General features: G+C 38.5%; 2 protein-coding genes across 2 annotated transcripts; both read right to left on the bottom strand.

The window, feature by feature from the left end:
* Positions 1 to 4,659: 4,659 nt before the first annotated feature.
* On the bottom strand, positions 4,660 to 5,604 carry LOC101968106 (olfactory receptor 56A1). Its single transcript, XM_005341123.2, has one exon. The coding sequence runs from the start codon at positions 5,602 to 5,604 to the stop codon at positions 4,660 to 4,662; it is 945 nt and encodes a 314-aa protein (XP_005341180.2).
* Positions 5,605 to 15,293: 9,689 nt separating this feature from the next.
* LOC144376814 (olfactory receptor 52L1) lies at positions 15,294 to 16,415 on the bottom strand. The gene has a single exon (XM_078045090.1). It carries the CDS (start codon positions 16,273 to 16,275, stop codon positions 15,325 to 15,327), a length of 951 nt encoding a protein of 316 aa, XP_077901216.1. The 5' UTR covers positions 16,276 to 16,415; the 3' UTR covers positions 15,294 to 15,324.
* Positions 16,416 to 18,172: the final 1,757 nt, after the last annotated feature.

The raw sequence follows: 18,172 nt of genomic DNA, 5'->3' as shown, positions 1-18,172 counted from the left end.
TCAACCTTTAAGGGTCCTTCAATCTAAAATAATTCCTTGCAGGCAGTAAATATAGGATTTCTTTTGTTTTGTTTTGTTTTGTTTTGTTTTGTGTTTTGTTCCTTAACCCATTTAGCTATACAAGGTCTTTCGATTAGAAATTTAATCGATTTACGTTAAAAGTAATTTCTGATAGGTAAGGTCTTGCTGTTGCCATTTTACTGTTTAATAACTGGCAATTTCTTTCTTTCTCTCTTGATGTCTTCCTGTGATGACTTTTGGAGTGGCATAAATTTTAGTCCTTTGTCCTAATCTTTTGTCTATGCAGATTTTCCTTTATGATGATGATGAGCTACAAAGTATGATATGCAATTAGTCTTCAGCTGGGCTCTGAGGTTGGGGAGGGTATTCTTTGGATTCTCTGGCTTACTAGGGTCAGAGGATATCTTCCACAGTCAGGTGGGATTGCCAGCTTGCCTCCTTGTCTGGACAGGGCCTTAGGCTGGGCTGTGTAGCAAGGCCAAACTGTTGGCTGGAGATCCAACCAGTAAGAATTTTCAAGCCTGCTTCCCAGCCAAGTAGAAACCAGCTCAGCTCCACAGGTAGGAAAAGCCAAAGGCAGGTCAGGCATTGCTACCAGCAGGAATACAGTGCCACCACCAAGATCCACACAGTGATCCCTGAGAATCTATTCCTCTGCTTTGTTTCTACTTGCACCAAGGTGATCTAACCCTGCCAGTTCCCTATGTTCCTCACGAAGTAAGTCAAGTGAGATCCCAGGATGTACTGAAGAATGCTGGGGAAGCTGGATATCTGCCTGAGGCCCTCTTTTCCTCACTGAAAAAGGTGTAGTCCAGGAGAACCACCTTGGCATGATGTAGTGCTTTCCTGGGGGAGGCAGGGTGGAGGTAGTAGGTGCTCAAAGTGAAACTGCTCTTCTGACATTTAATGCATTCTTCTTGGTTGCTGTGGTCCAAGGGAGCATATCATCCTCATCCCCAGATTATGGGACTTTTAGAAAGGCATTCTTATCTGTGGACAGTTGCGAGATAGACTCTGTGAGGAGGATTAAAGTCAGAGAACTTATTCTACCATTTTTCTGATATCACTCTTGATCACTTTAATTGGCATGCACTTAGAACTCTTCTTTCTTCCCTGTCTTATTGTTTTGGTTGGACCATGTTGAAAAGTAGCAGATCTTGGCATACTGACTTTATTCTTAATTTTAATATAGATGCTTTGAAGTTTCTCCATTGTGATAATAATGAGGTACTTGATAAATAGACACATCAGATCAAGGAATTTTTTTCTCAATTTTCAAGAACAGTTTAAAGTTATAAATGGGTGTTATATTTTATAAATTTTTCTCTAATATTCAAGGTAATTATATAATTTATCTTTAATGCATTAATGTCATAAATAATATTGATAATAGATGTTAAAATTAATGCTGCCTTCCTTAGATAGAAATTCATTGATCAAAATGCATCATTTGATTCTTTGTTCTGTTAGATTCTATCAGTGCATGTTTTATTTGGATTTTCATTTTCATAAATGAAAAGAATCTTTTCTAAATTGTCATTTTCTTTTAAAGACATGGTAATTCTGATTTTATAAAATAAGTGGTGTAAATTTCCCTCCTTTTTTGGATATCCTACTGAAACTATAAATCCATACGTAGGTACTAGTAATTTTGTTGGGAAGAGGTATTTTATTAATATTTAAACATTTTTTAGATGGAGTCTCACTATATTTCCTAGGATGGTCTTGAAATCAGGAGATCCAGTAATTCTCCTGTCTCAACATCCTGAAAGTATTTGAACTTTTTAAGGGCTATTGATATCTTTGAATATTCTTACATAAAGTTTCTTACAACCCTTTATATTTTTACAAGTTTTTGGTTCATTGGTATAAACATTGTTCATAACATTGTAACTTTCTCATGTGTCAGACTGTGTTAATTGTCTATCCAATACCCATTCCAGTCTTGCCATCATCTCTCTGCATTTCTTCCTTTAATAGAAGATATCTAATTCATTTCATATTTTTATCCCCTAATGCTATATAATACATTTTCTCTCATCCCAAAAGATATAATCATGAAAACACAGACCTATAGCAGGTGCTGTGTTCTTCTCGGTGCTTTGCCCTTGGAAAGGAATTGCTTCACTCAAGGTTATGCCTCCTTTCTGGGGCAATCTGCATCCAATCACTGATTGATGGGACTGAGGAAAGGCCTGGCACATACATCTCAATGTAGACACTCTGAAAGGTCATCTCAGAGCTCCCTATGGTATTGTATGAGTACTTTGTTTTCCCCTCCACTATTTTCCAATAATTTCCTCACATGCATATGCCGATCAGTCAGTACTCTGCTGAATACGCAAGGGTCTTCTCTGTAGATCTTTAGGATTCCTTTTACTCTGTTCTATCTTCTAACACTCTGTCTTATGAACCCTAGTGGCCTTGCCATCCTTCACTCCCATCTCCTTCTCCTCAACACAGAAGACAGCTAAGCTATACCTTAGATGGCCTTTGATATGGCCTGAAATCTCTATATAATGAGCTGGAAAACTCTCCAATAAATAGTAGACTATTTATTGTTTCCTAATTCAGGATCACTACAGCTGCCTATCTCTCAGTCTATGACCTATCACTGTCTATGACCTGATGTCCAATGCCTTGAAAGTCATTATTTTTTACATATTTTGTTTCAGTTTTTCAGTTGTTTTAAGTGAGGGGGTAAATTTAGTGATGTTCTATCTTAGCAAACTAAAGTACTTCTAGAAAATATAAATCCATACTGTATAAGCATCTATCTTGTGTCTCCTTCCTAGGATCATAGTTGGATTTGTAGAATAAACCCCATCCCATTCCATCCTGCCCCATCCCTCAGGAAAAGTCTGTGAAATGACCATAGCTTTAGTGTCTCAGGAGGACTATGAAATACAATGACAGGGAATACACCTCTGAAAGAACCAGAGGACAGAGTGATTTGGAGACTTAAAGTGTATCCAAGGAATTTAAGAAAAATATATAGAGAAGGGCAATGATGTCCAGAAATTGGAATTCAAATGAGATGTGACTAATCAGGACCTTCAAGATTAACATGGCATTTAGATTTTTTTTAAAGTGAACAGTCTACTAAACTTTTTTCCTTGTGTGTAAAGACAATTAGATGTGTGCCCAGAATTAATATGAATATCTCAAGAAGACTACATTACTGAAACTTTTCTCACAGGATTAAGCAAGGACAATTGCCTGATCAAGCTTCCAGGTCAGTTAGGTTTGGCTCTGGGGAACCTGATCTCTGTCTTTATCCATAAGAAGATAAGCGTATGCCAATATATTTTGAATAAGCAGAGTCAAACTGACGAAACCCAAGAAGTCTCACTATGAAAGCTTGAAAATACAGTTGGCCATCTCTCTCTCATTTATGCCACACATTTAACTGATAATCAAGTTTTGCTAGTTCTTTAAAGAAATTACCTTAAAATACTTTCTGATCACTTTAATTTAAAGATGTCAAGAAGCTCCCTAGCACCCCACAATTCACCAAGTTCTTATTATATTCTAAAGTTGTCTAATAAATGCCTATTCATCCAATATTTATAATTAGCCATTAAAGAGATATTTCATAGAACAACAATGATCATTTTTCACTAAAACAAGGGATTGATACTCTATATTTCAAATCATGGAAGTTTCTCCTCTGAACCAATCTTTAACCTCTTAATGAAGTGGCTCTGGCTTCTACTTCGTGACATTTTTCAAATAAGAATTATGCCTTCCCTTTCAGTAAGGTTATTGGATGAACCTGAACCCTCAATTTCCTACTATCCGCATGAAAAATATATAAATGCTACCAACTACAATAATAAATTTTTTCCTTACCCATTTTTATCAGATTATGAATCCAGAGATTTAACCAAAGACTATAGTTATAGTCCCCTCCCTCAAAGCTCTAGAACTCCAGAGCATATGAAGCATGATTTTGAGTACACAGGAGGTTCCCTGTACCTCAGTTGGTTTGACCACCATCTACACTGATGGTATTATTCCCCAAGGATTTCCACTCTGGTCCCCATAAGTGTTTGAAGATGTGTGAGGCTTCTACTTGGCCCTGGTTGGTACAGTTATGATCATGAGTCTTTTGTGATAACAGCCTGAAGAGCCATGATCACAAAAAGAAGGTGACTGTGTCTCTGGGTTCTGTGCTCCTATTTTATTCTGAGAGAAAAAGCCAATGGGCAGCATCAGGTTGATAAAAAAATAACATAGGATTGAAGAGGGAGTGGAAATCCATGGAAACATTCTGGAGTCAGACAGACTTGTACTGGAATCAATGCTCCACCACTCACCAGATTATCAATATATGGTTATCAGTATATGGAATAATAATCCTACCATGCAAAATTCTTGTAGGATAGGATGATTCGAGTATGTAGATATCTAGTCATAGTGAAGTAGCTAAAATGTTAATAATACCACATAGGTCTTTGAACTTTGATCAAGAACTAAGAGGGATATACAAATTCCTGATATTAAAGAGACAAAAAGTAGGTAGGAAATATTCAATATCTGCACATTAGTTTATTGCCTGGAATCATGGATCCTGAAATGGGGGGGAAAATGGTATTTCTTTGAGTCCTTTAGAGTTCTTTAGAGTTTGGTAAGTGTTCAAAACCCTCTCTGCAGCAATTTCTGAAATCCTTGCTTTAACTCTTTGGTTCGAAACCCATATACAATAGGGTTCAAGGCAGGGGGAATAAGGTGGTGGAGAACATTGAGTAGGATCAGGATGTCCATGGGGACCCTCTTTCTGGACACATTTGTCAACACTACGACCAGCAGGATGGTGCTGAAGAAGAGGATGAGGATGAAGTGGGAACCACATGTGCTCAAGGCCTTTGTTGCAGCACCCTCAGCCTTAAACTTCAGCACCGCTCTTAGAATAAAGGTGTAGGAAAGGAAGATGAGAAAGAAATCTGAGCCAAATAAGATCCAACCAGCCACAAATTGGTAGATTCTGTTAAGGGTGATATTGTCACAGGAAAGCCTGGACACAGACAGGTTGGCACAGATGCAGTTCTCAATGACATTTTTCCCACAGTAATGGAGACGAGCAGAGAGAACGGGAACAGGTGAAAGCAGCAAAACACTCCGAGACACAATGAAGACACTAGCCTTGGCCACAAATTGGTTAGTGATGATGGAGGGGTACCGCAGTGGATGGCAGATGGCCACATAGCGGTCATAAGCCATCACCATGAAAGTGCAGGACTCCATGGGGAGAAAACTGTTCATGATGAACATCTGGAGGAAGCAGGCAGAGAAGCTGATGGGTCGAAGGTCAAGCCAGAAGATGGCCAGGACCTTGGGGATGACAGTGAGGCAGAGCACAATGTCCAGCAGGGAGAGGAGGCTGAGCAGGTAGTACATGGGCTCATGCAGCGAGGCTTCCAGCCAGATGACGATGAGGAGGGTGGTGTTGGCCCCCATGGCCAGGAGGAAGAGGAGGCTGAGGGGCAGGGACAGCCAGTGCTGCCAACTCTGGTAGTTAGGGAAGCAGATGAGGAGGAATTCAGAGACTGGAGCAGCGGAGTAGTTACTGGATAATTTCATGAGAGAAATCCTCAACTGAGAAGATTTTACCTGGATTTATGTATGACAAGACTTAGGAATTAAGTTTAAAAAAATAAAGTTATAAAAATATTCACTAACACTTTACCATCCAGAAAATTGATGAGATATAAAATACTAATCCAGTGCTGGGTATGTGACTCAAGTGGTAGCACGCCCATCTGGCATGGGTGAGGCACTGGGTTTGATCCTCAGCACCACATAAAAAATAAAACAAAATAAAATAAAATAAAGATGTTGTGTTCACCTAAAACTAAAAAATAAATATTAAAAAAATACTAATCCCAGACAAAGGCAAAGATCAGTGGATATTCAGATGAATGGGAGCAGGGTTGACAAGTTATTTCTGGAGTTAGTTTAGAATAACAAATAAGAAAGATTACACCATTGGTTTAGAAGGAAAGTGGTGAAAAGAATTAAAGCACATGGTAAAATGGAACAAATTATGTTACATGCATCTGTGAATACATCAAAATGAACCCCACTATTATATATAATGCACTAATGAAAAACATAAAATACACATAGTAAAGTAAGAAAAATTTTCTAACCAATGTTGACAAAGCAAATAACCAATTATAAATCCTACAAGCCAGAAATGCCTGCTTATTTACAGAATAATCTAAAATTACTAAATAAATCATAAAATCATGGTTAATCATATGGTACTTTCAGAAAGGATGCTGATATCATTTATTTGATAGTAGTAAAACATTAGATTTCTCTCATTTTTATCATAAACAAAAGTAAACTTTGGATGGAAAAATCTATGCTATACTTCCAATCTTATTCTAAACTAAAGGAAAACATAAGTAAACACTGACCAAATATAAAGAGGGTTCCTCACTCCCTGTCATTCTAGCTTCTACTTCCGGCACACCCCATCATGAGCATACTTAATCCAAGTCAGCACAAGTACAATTCAATCTTTCTATAGAAAGTTGTGTTCAAAGTCAGACTTTTTATTAAGGATTTATACCTACCAACCTGAACTGAGCTCTTTATATACAAGTTTATTACAATAACCTTCTCTGAATAATTCACTCCTCCACCCATTTCAAGCAATTTTCAATCAATTTTTCAAGCTTTCTAAATTCTTTTCAAATGCTAAACCGCTCCTTTCTCGTTTAACCTCTCCAACTGCCTCACAAAGGCAGCAGAGACCTCAGATTCAAGTTGCTCAATTTCCCATGATAGACTCATAAATCCAGGAATGTCTAACTCCTTGCTCTCCTACTAGTATATGGTAAAATAGACTTTCCATCCCTCCCTCAAATGGCAATTCATTCACCCCTGATTTTTATTCTACCTACCTTGATTTTCTTAGGAACTTTGACCTATCAATATTCTTGTCAATTCCTTAGGTATTCAAACTCTTCACATTGATATTAAAAATGCTTAAGTCTCTCATATCCTAACAAATATTTTAATCTATCACACACACCCATTGGATGTGTGATCATGATTTCACTTTTGGACAATATACTAAATCTCTCTCCATTGTTCTTTCATAGTCAAACATAAGGGACCAAAAGAAGCAAAGAACATCCTAAAATGGGACAGGTTATTGTTCTCTTCAATAGTCCAGTTGAGAATTGATACGTGTGTGAATAAATGGATCTGGAATGGCTCTGAGGGTGTAGAAAAGTGTCAATGTTATGGCACAGACAGAGATTAGACTGACTAGTTATATAGAAGAGAGGGTAGGCATTCAAAAATTGCAGTGTCTGTTCTGCCTTAAATGACTTAGTAAATTTCACAAAACAAACAATTGACTTTGGAAAGACTTAATGTAACTCTGGAGGCAGAGATTATAGATTCAATTTTGATATATCGAGCTTATGGAATCTATATAAGTTAACAAATACCTATGACATGAAATGTTGAAGAACACAACTCCAATTTCTTGAAAGCTCAAAGTTAAATATAGGAATTGGAAATTATCAGCATATAGTGTATACTGCAGATCATAGGACTTAACACATTTTCTTAAGGAGAATATATAGATTAAAATATAAACAAGCATAGCAATGGACTCTAAGAAACAGTGATCCTTCAGCCAGAAATTATAGAGATTCAAAGGAAACCGGAAAGGAATTTCCAGAGCCATAATTGAAAATCAAATGGAGTGGCCAGATGTGTCCACTACAGAATTTCATTAATGTAGAAAAATAAATGGTCCATTGCATTTGGCAATTAGATAATCACTGTTGATCCTCACAAGAACAGTTCAGTGGGAAGAAGATAGATGGAGGAGCCCATGGGCTTGACTGAATGCAGAAGGGTAAGTTTGGGTTTGTGCTATTGTTTAATACAATAAATTTTAATATTCTTATGCTAAGAGTTAAAGGACTAAAGAAAGAAAAATACTAGCAATAAAGAAAAAAGAAAGATAATGAAGAAAAAGGAAGAGGTCCTTGAGGAAATAATTTTATTCCTATTTAAATACTTTATAAAACACAGCACCATCTGACTTTCCTCTTTTCCTAATCCACTATAAAAATCTCTGAAGTCTATAAAATATAGTTTTCATCTTTTTATCCCATGCTGTGTTCACACTACCTAATTCTCAGTAGATTCTGAATAAATAGTTGTGAAATAAATGTTTATATTTTGAGAATTTGAGGGTTTAGAGGTTAAAATTTAAAAAAAAAACAGAAAAACATTAACCCAAGCATCCAAGGGAACTGATGGAAGAATTGAGGCAAGCCAAACCACAGGAAGAAGTGCAAGATGTGAATAGAAACCGAGAAAGCTCTGGGCCAGAGGCAGGGATAGAGGCAGACAGGGCGAGATTTGTGATATCTTGTTGGACTTTAGGCATCTTAAACTAAGCACCACATGTAAAGACTCCCTGGCCCCAAAAGCCTGGACCCTGTTGAGTGGGAAACTTCTGATTCAGTCTCTGACCTACTAGGTCCTTTGCCTTCATACTTACACCAGCAGCAAACAACATGGTAGTTCCTCCTTTACAAAAGAGAATTGCCTCAGATATCTTACATCCCTGTGGCAAACCACATCTGATTACTCTGCATTACTTATTTTTCACCTTCTGCCTGTTCTCTTTTCTTGTCTTATTCTATATCTGAAAGATCCTTGCCTTAGCTTTGCTTTTTCCTATCTCTTATGTATGGTCCCCATCTATGATCCTGCATCATAATTCCTAGTCTCTGATTCTTCCTCTTCCCTATCCTCATTACTTCCTCACCTTGTGGAAGCAATTACAAGCTCATCCTTCTACCTAGACTTCAGTAAGAAGGATGTACATATTTATAGAGGATAAGAGAGGAATAAGTACAGAGAAAATATAGATAACTGGATTTATTGCAGATGGAAGTATAGACACAGACATGAGTCAAACTTTTGACTTATTTGATTAATAAGAGCTACTAGATGCCAGGCTGGTGGTACACGTTTGTAATCTCCGTGACTCAGGAAGCTGAGGCAGGAGGATCACATGTTCAAGGCCAGCCTCAGCAACTTACAAGACCCTCAGCTATTTAGCAAGACTCTATCTCAAAAAATAAAAAGTGAGGTAGGTCAGAGGTAAAGTGCCCTTTGGGTTCAATTCCTAGTACAAAAAGATAAATTAGAACTTAAGCTATATAAGAAGAAGTAACAGTCATCAGAGGGAAAATGGTGTCTTCTATTCTGCCACACTTAGAATGTTGTGTCCAGTTCAGAGCACCTTGATTTAAGTAACAGTTTTAAACCTGTACTATCTAAAAAGAGGTGTCCAGGATAAAGAGAATGCTAAAAACTCATTGTAAGAAAGATTAGGAAAGTGTAGATATTTTAACTAAACAATTATACAAATATACAATTGACTTTGAAAGAAAAGAGGAGGAAACAAGAACACTAAGGGCACTGGGAGAAAAATCATAAATCTGTTTCTGTTGGAAATAAATCCTTTATAATCAGAGAAGATTTCTCTCTTAATAGTGGGCCACACTGAAAGAAGAAAATAACCAAATTTCCTTACCAACTTTCTCCCAGAGCTTCGAGGATCTGGGTGCCTAGTGTCACATTGAAGTCAAATTGTTGTCATTGTCCTTTCCCTCCCTGAAACCCCTAGACTTCTTCTGGGCACTCTCTCATAAAGGTCTCAGCCATCAAACACACAGGATCCCTTGCATTCAATGCTGTGGGATTCTTGAGACTAGACTAAGGTCCCTTCTGGGAGGAAGCTGGGTATCTGAATGTGCAGGCCACCCAGTACCACAGCTCATGGGATTTTCCTTTTATTTTTAAATTTTTTGTACAGAGGATTGAATTCAGGGGCATTCAACCACTGAGCCACATCCTCAGCCTATTTTTTTATTTTATTTAGAGACAGGGTCTCACTGAGTTGTTTAGCACCTTGCTTTTGCTAAGGCTAACTTTGAACTCACAATCCTCTTGCCTCAGCCTCCAGAACTGCTGGGCTTTTCCTCTTTTGTCATGGGAACCACTATAACAATGTGGAGAAAGTGTGTTCTGTCTTTTGGTGACACAGATGCTACTGACCCTGAACAATACTGATCCCCTCCCTCACCCCTGGAACTCACAGGTAAAACAACAGAGCAGGTCCTGCTTGAGGAACTGTCTGCCTCCACTAACCAGAGCTGGAACTGTTTCCATGGTTCTGATGAAAGAAATCTAAAGAGTTTTATGATATGCAGTTAATTCCTCCCACTGCCCCACCCACTTCTCAAAGCCAGCTGAGAGATAGTACTTTGGGAACAGGGTCCTGGCAGCTGAGGAGCTGGATCTCTTGGGGACCCTACCTTAAGTTATGATGCTACTGAATGAAAATAATTGAGATATTGTTTGAAACTGAGTTGAAATTCAAGTCAGCATCTACTGCTTGGCTGTAAAGACCAACCACTTAAACCTTCCTTAATTCTACATTCAACAATTTGAAATGTTATCTTGATAAATTTCCTATATTGAAACTTTCTAGGATTTATTAATAAAACTATACAATTCTCTTCTTGTTATGGTTTTCTGAATTCATCTCTGCTATTTGATATCTGCATGAATTTAGGCAAATAATTTAATCTATGTAAGTCTCAGTCATTCTACTACTGTTGACATTATTATCAACTATATGTTCATCACTAGATTAGCCCCAGGTAGTTATGGGTTCCTGCCCTCAAGATTCTTTGGTAGTAATTACATGACATTGCAGTATGAGTAACTTCTTGTTTTAGTCAGCTTTTTCATCCCTGTGACCAAAAGACATGACAAGAACAAAGACAGAGGAGGAAAAGTTTATTATGGATCACAGTATCAGAGTTTAAGCCTATGGTCAGGGAACTCCATAAAACTGGACTCAAGGTGAGACAAAATATTCTGGCAGAAGAGTATGGCAAAGGAAAGCAGCTCAGGACTTGGCAGTCAGGAAGCACAGAGAGCTCCACACACCAGGGACAAAGTATAAACCTCAACAGCATGCCCGTGACCTACCCCTCCAGCCACACCCTAAATGCCTACAGTTACCACCCAGCTAATCCAACAGTGGATTAAACCACTGATCAGGTTACATCTTTTATAATTTAATCATTTCTCCTCTAAAAATTATTGCACTGTCTCACACACAAGCTTTTGGAGGACACCTCACATCTAAACCATAATGCTTCTTGTTGTTCACAAAATAAAATCAGCTTCCTTAATATGGTCACTTCAAGACTACATATAAGCTTCATAAGGATTAGATTCACATGAATTTTGTTCTCCACAAACTTGCATGGGACTTACTGCAATAGAACCAGTACAGTTTTAGCTAATTAATTAATTCAAGATCATGCATATGAATCAACTTCTTTCCTCTCCAGCATATTTTAAACCACTTTTTTTCTGCAAGTAATTATTTTTAATATAATAATATTTTTAATAGTCATTGAATATCTCTTGGGGTGTCTGTGAATATGAAGTTCAACTGAAACCAGTCAGTTTGATTGTATGATTTTTTTTTCCCTTTACCTCCTAGGTTCAACCACAGAGAAGGCAAACAGCTGGCTTCTATCTAGGACGGTGTTTATTCATTATTTCACAAGTCTGTTTTCTCCTTTGCCCTGCTCTGTGCTGGGACAGACTGCTTCTCTGGGTTCATCTGTTTGACTCTCTGCTTCTAGTTCAAACAGCAGAAGCCACCTGCAGAAGACAAAAATATGAAAGGAGTAAGGGTTTGGGTGCTTATCCTGCCTGACTCCGCTTTAACACAGGTCTGATGTTGATGTGTTTCTCTGTAGCCACAGACCCTGTGGAGACGCAGCCCTTCCACAGCTCCAAGGTACCAGGCTTCAGCAGAAACCCTGCCAGTCCTTGCTCCTTCAGGCCTGAGGATATAAGTGGCCTCCTCTGTTCCCCTATTTTAACACTTCTATGAATAGCCCTTTTATTAAACTCCTCTCTGAGAAATCCTTTATGCTTTATGTTTTCTGCTTCCTCAATAGCACAGTAATGTGTACTAGAAGGAGACCCAAGAATTGATTCTCAAAATGAGATGCTAGAGGAAGTGAAATAAAAGAAGAGAAGAGGAGAGGGAGCAGGTACTGTGAATTGAAATGCAGGACATTATATTCCATGTATGTGTGACCATGTCAAAATGAACCCCAATATTATATATACCTGTAATGCTGTAATAAAAACAAATTTTTAATGAGGTGCTAGAATTGAGTTATAGACTTGATGAGCAAGTGGAAAATCTCCTTTTCAGGGAAAAATGAAGCATCAGTGAAGTGTGAAGTATGGAGTGGCATCTCAGAAATGCCAGTTACTACCAGGTATGTTGCATGGTGGGCAGGCAGAGGGCAAGGTGGTGTGGTAAGCAAACACATAGGGTGAGCTATCTGGGTTAAAATCCCAGCACCATCGCCTACCAGCTCAGCTACTTTGGATAAATCACTTCTCTTCTCTGGGTTACAGTTTTCTTAGTTAGCGAGTAAGGGTTAATATATAAGCAACACTTAGTGCTGAACTCATAGTAAGTATTATATAGGTGTTAGCTCTGATCAGTTGAACTAGTTTATATGTAGTTCAAATTAATTCCATTGGGTCCTCATATTTCCTCTTTGGGAAAGACTCCTCATCTTTTTTCCAAGTTGGAGCCAACTAAATAATGTAAAGCTGTGCCTCTAAAGTCCATTTACTCAATCTACATGTCCTTGTTATACTGACACTGACAAAAAGAAAAAATCCATTTAAAACCACATTTTTTCTGCAAGTAATTATTTTTATCATAGTCACTGAATATCTCTTGGGGAGTCTGAATATGAAGTGCCTCTGCATAGAGCTCATTTGACCAGAAACAAACCACAGAGTGAGTTTTCCTATCGCATTTTTTGGAGATAAAATAAGAATGGCTCGGGCTTGACCTTGCTAGGAGTTCATATCAAAGAACAAATGGCCAAACATGGGAAAGAAGACATTCTTAGTGGATGGGAAAGGGAGGGTTCCGGAAAAAGATCTTAAGGAAACCTGCTCTCTTGAACTAAGCCATAGGAGAAGGGAGGAATGGGGAACAAGGAGAGGGACAGGGAAAGGATAGGGAGAAGGACAGAGGAAGGGGCAGAGAACAGAAAGGAAGTAGCAGAAGAAAAAGGAAAGGAAGGGAAATTGACAAGAAGGGAAAAGGGAGGGGAATGGAGGGAAGAAGGAGGAGGGAAGGGAAGACTATCCCCTGAGAATCCTTAACCCAAGTCTGCATAAATGGTATTTTACAGGTGGAACTCGCATAACTGAGGTGTCCTAAAATGTAACACACACACACACACACACACACACACACACACACACACACACACACAAAATGAAGTATCACTCAGCCATAAGAAATAATGACTTCATGGGGCTGAGGTTGTAGGTCAGTGGCAGAGCACATGCCTCGCACATGTGAGGCACTGCATTCGATCCTCAATACCACATAAAAATAAACAAAATAAAGATATTGTGTCCATCTATAAATGAAATTTTAAAATATATATTAAAAAAATAGAATGACTTTATGACATTTGGCAGCAAAAGGATGGATCTGGAAACTATCATGATAAGTGAAGCCAGTGCCCAAAACCCAAAGATCAAATGTTTTTTTTTTCTGATAGATGGAATCTAACCCACAATAAAGGGTGGGGGTAGGTAAGGGGAGGAATAGAAATGTAGTAGATTAGACAATGGAGAATGGAGGGAAGGGAAGGGGAATAAGCAGAGGAAATACAGTAGAGTGAATCTGACCTAGTTTTCCCGTGAACATATATGAAAACAACACACTGAATCCCACCACCATGTAAATCCATAAGAATGGGACTCTAACAAGAATAAGATATACTTCATTACTGTGTAATTATATCAAAATGGATTCTTCTGTCATGTATAACTAAAAAGAACCAATAAAATAAATAACTAAATAAATAAATAAATGCATACATACTAAAGTAAAAAATTAAATGAATAAAACCTCTTAAGCAAACTGTTGGTTTTATTGGCTTAAAATTTTTTCTAACAAGTACTCTTTTACTATCTGGTATGATCTGCACTGATAACTCCTTCAGTCGTCATATTAATCCTTTATGTTTTTCTTTTTCTTTGATAAGTCTTACTAGGAGTATATCAATTTTAATGATCTTTTAAAAAACAACTTTTAAGATTTCTTTATATTTAATTAATAAAATATAAAATGATATTCTCCATTTTTATATTTTATTAATTTCTTCATCTTGTTTAACTTGGGCTTAATTTCTTCTCCTTTCTTCTATATTCTTAAATTGCCAAATTAAATAATTGATTTTAAATACCTATTCTTTCCTAATACAAGCATTAAATGGTGTAAGTTTCCCTCTATTTAGTCTTTAGCTGTACCTCCTCATCTTTTCCTTTTGTCATGATCAATCACTTTAAAATATTTTCTAACTTTTCCTGTAATTTCTTATTTAATACATGGTTATTGAGATGTCCTTTGTTTGTTTGTTTCCAACTATTTAGGGCTTTTCATTGCCATCATGTTGTTATTGGTTTTCAATTTTACATTCTGTGTTGATAAGAGAATATATTCTGTACCATTTTATTGTTTTAAAATTTATTGGTATTTTTGATGCCCCAGTACATAAAGTAATGTCCTAGCCCTCCTAGTGGCTTTCCAACTTCCAAGTAACATTATCAGCAGGCACTAAGTTCCCTTGCCCAAAAGTACCTGTCTTGATTTTGTTTGTTTTAAGTAAAATGACACTAGTGTTAGGATAAAGGGTTTTTTCTTAAAAAGTGGCCTTCTCAGCTGCTTTGAAGAGACCTTGCTGCCACCCAGGAGTCCAGTGATTTGGAGCTCACTGTCAAAGGGTTTGAAGACACTAAAACAGAGCAAAATTGGGGACTTTTCCATTCCCATTCCAGACAGGGTTGCAGGAAAGATGTCATAATCAGAGCTGTCATTTATCTTATTCTGAAATCACTCTGAAAAAAGGAGTAGACAACTGTGGGCACCAGGAGAAAAAAATACATATAACATGTGTGTGTGTGAAGGAGGGGGGCCTCTTCATGATCCAGCTATCCAGATACATCCCAATAGAACATGGAGCCAAATGCCTGTGGGGTGTTCTTGGCATGGGGGCTAGTAGGACTAGAAGGACTCTTCATTGCAGAGTGGCCTCTATCCATATAATCCATACAACCATGAGTTCTTGGCTGAGCCTGTGGCAGGAACCTCTGAAGAAACTAACTAGATTAGGCTCAGACCAATCCTTTAACATAGAACACCCTGAGCACTCGCTGGCGGATCTGCCGAGTCTTCACCCCATAGACGAGAGGATTGAGGGCAGGTGGCACAAGGAGGTACAGGGTGGCCAGAAGAACATGGACATGATGGGGTACATGGTGGCCAAAGCGGTGAGTGAGGAAGGAGAACATCCCAGGGACATAGAAGACCAGGATGACACAAACATGAGCCCCACAAGTGCTAAAGGCCTTGAGTCGAGCCTCACTCCCTGGTACCTTCAGCACTGCCTGGAGGATGAGGGCATAGGAGACACCAATGACCAGGACATCTAGCCCAACCACCAGAAGTGCCACTGCCAGCCCATAGGCTCTGTTCACTGTGGTTTCTGAACAGGCAAGTTTTACCACAGCCATATGTTCACAATAGGCATGGCCTATGACTGTGGTCTGGCAGAAGATAAGGCTCTGAAGGAGGATGGGGAAGGGGATGAGGAGGATCAATCCACGCACCAGCACTGCCATCCCAATGCGCCCTATGGTCCCTGGATGCAGGATGGTGGAATGGTGCAGAGGGTGGCAAATGGCCACATAGCGATCCAGAGCCATGGCCACCAGGACACCTGACTCCATGGAGGAGAAAGCATGAATGAAGAACATCTGGGTCAGGCAGACAATGTACCCAATCTCATGAGCATGGACCAGGAGCACAGCAAGGGCTTTGGGTGCAGTGGAGGAGGCCAGGACAAGGTCAATGGCAGCTAGCATGGCCAAGAAGAGGTACATGGGTTGGTGCAAGGATTGCTCAGCCCAGATGATGAAGATAATGGTAACGTTGCCCACTAGAGCAAGGAAGTAAAGGACACCCAAGGGGAAAGCTATCCAGTGCTGAGTCTCCTCTAGACCTGGAATACCTACCAGGAAAAAGGAAGGCTGGGGTAGCCTCCAGCTAGAATTGCTAAGGGCCATTATAAAGGGCTTAGAGAGGGAAAAGGAACCAACGTCATGATTTTTCCACTCCTGAAATGTTACCACATAGTCCAGCTCTGGCTGCCCTCTGCACCAGAAGAATGAAGCACCTTGAGCTGCAACACAAGGAAATACAGTTAGAGGCAAGGAAAAATATCTCCTTTCCTGGAGATACTCTTCTTATGGGTGAGACTTGCACATGTCTGAATTAGGATAAATCTAGTTTTACTCAGAGATAAGAATAAACACATGCTGCCTTTGGGAGAGATGCTTACACTTTACCATTCAATTATTTGTATTTCAGAACTGTGCATTTGAAAGATCTCCCCTCATTCATTCTCTGGATGTTAATAAGTCCATCTGTTTCTTTTAAAACTAGTCTCCTTCAGTTTCCACAACATTGGCACTCCACAGTTGTTTCTCCTCTGACCCCAAGCCCACCATCTTCTCCACCTTATTAGAGATTGAGTCCAGGGTTCCATCCTCTCTTCCTTTCACGAAATTGCACATTATTTCTGAATCACACTCTTTTAACTATTTAAATACTTTCATTTCTTCCAAAATTATGTTTTTAAGTCAAATATCTTTCTGAAACAAAAGATCTTTTTAAATTTTCTTTACTTCAGACTATGCACTCAACATATCCAAGATTGGACAAACTTGCCTATCCTTCCCAAATTTTCTCTATGTCTTGTCAATATTTTTGTGAGTTATATCACTATCTACCTTCCCAACTTCATCCAGAAAGTTGGAAACTCTCCTTACTCATTTTCTCCTTCATTCCTTTTGCCCCTTCACCAGTTCCTATTGTCTTATTTTTTTGCATCTCTGATAGCCACTCCTTTTTTTCCGACCCCCGAAGTCCCAGCTTTAGCACATACTTCCAACTTCTCTTACCTGGACTTTGTCATTAGGTGTTTCTGCCTTAGCTTTGTCTCTCCCCAATCCACTCTCAACCCTGAAGTTAGAGGTTTTTTCCTAAAATGCAGATGTCAGCACGTTACTCCAGTGGTCAAAATTCTTCATGAATTCCCTGTATGAATAGTCATATTTTTAGGACAAACACATGAAATTTTGAAGACAGTATTTGTGTATTACTTGTGTCTTACATTCAACATGTTCCCAAAAGTTAAATGTTTTGTTTTAGACATTCTAAAACTCCTGGGATTACCACTGGACCACTCTATTTTGTATATTCCCTTCATATATTCCTTCTTCTTCCTTGTTTATCTGAATTGATACTTCCATCCACCAAACTCGAATCCACTCTCTCCCATCCCTCAGGAAGATTCATTGACTGTGTTAGGTCAATGCCCATTATATTAGGAACTCTAAAATCTATGATCATCCTTCGTTCATCTACAATTCTGATTTGTCACTGTTATAAAAACCTTTCAAGGGCTGGGGATGTGGCTCAAGCGGTAGCACACTCACCTGGCATGCGTGTTGCACTGGGGATCCTCAGCACCACATAAAAAAAATAATAAAATGGAGGATGTTGTGTCCACCGAAAACTAAAAAATAAATTCTCTCTCTCTCTCTCTCTCTCTCTCTCTCTCTCTCTCTCTCTCTCTCTCTCTCTCTCTCTTAAAATAAATAAATACAAACCTTTCAATATCTTAATGGTTTGTTTCAACAGAAAAGATCATAATTTATTAAACTTGATAATTACAAGTAAGCATGCTGGACACTTCACATTGTAGTAGGATAAATACAAGCTTTGGATTGCACCAAAGGATTCAGGTGCATGCTATGTCCATTTCATATTGTAGGAATGAAATTTTGGCAGGCTACTTAATCTCTCAAAGGCCTCATTTCCTCACTTTATAGTAAGATAAATAAGATAAATTCACAGGTTTATACTAAATATTTATGAAATATTACATGTGAAATCTTG

Source organism: Ictidomys tridecemlineatus, chromosome 4 (assembly GCF_052094955.1).
Source record: "Ictidomys tridecemlineatus isolate mIctTri1 chromosome 4, mIctTri1.hap1, whole genome shotgun sequence".
NCBI lineage: Eukaryota > Metazoa > Chordata > Mammalia > Rodentia > Sciuridae > Ictidomys > Ictidomys tridecemlineatus.
The sequence above is the reverse complement of the archived record's forward strand: the minus strand, read 5'-3'. Positions and strand labels throughout refer to the sequence as shown.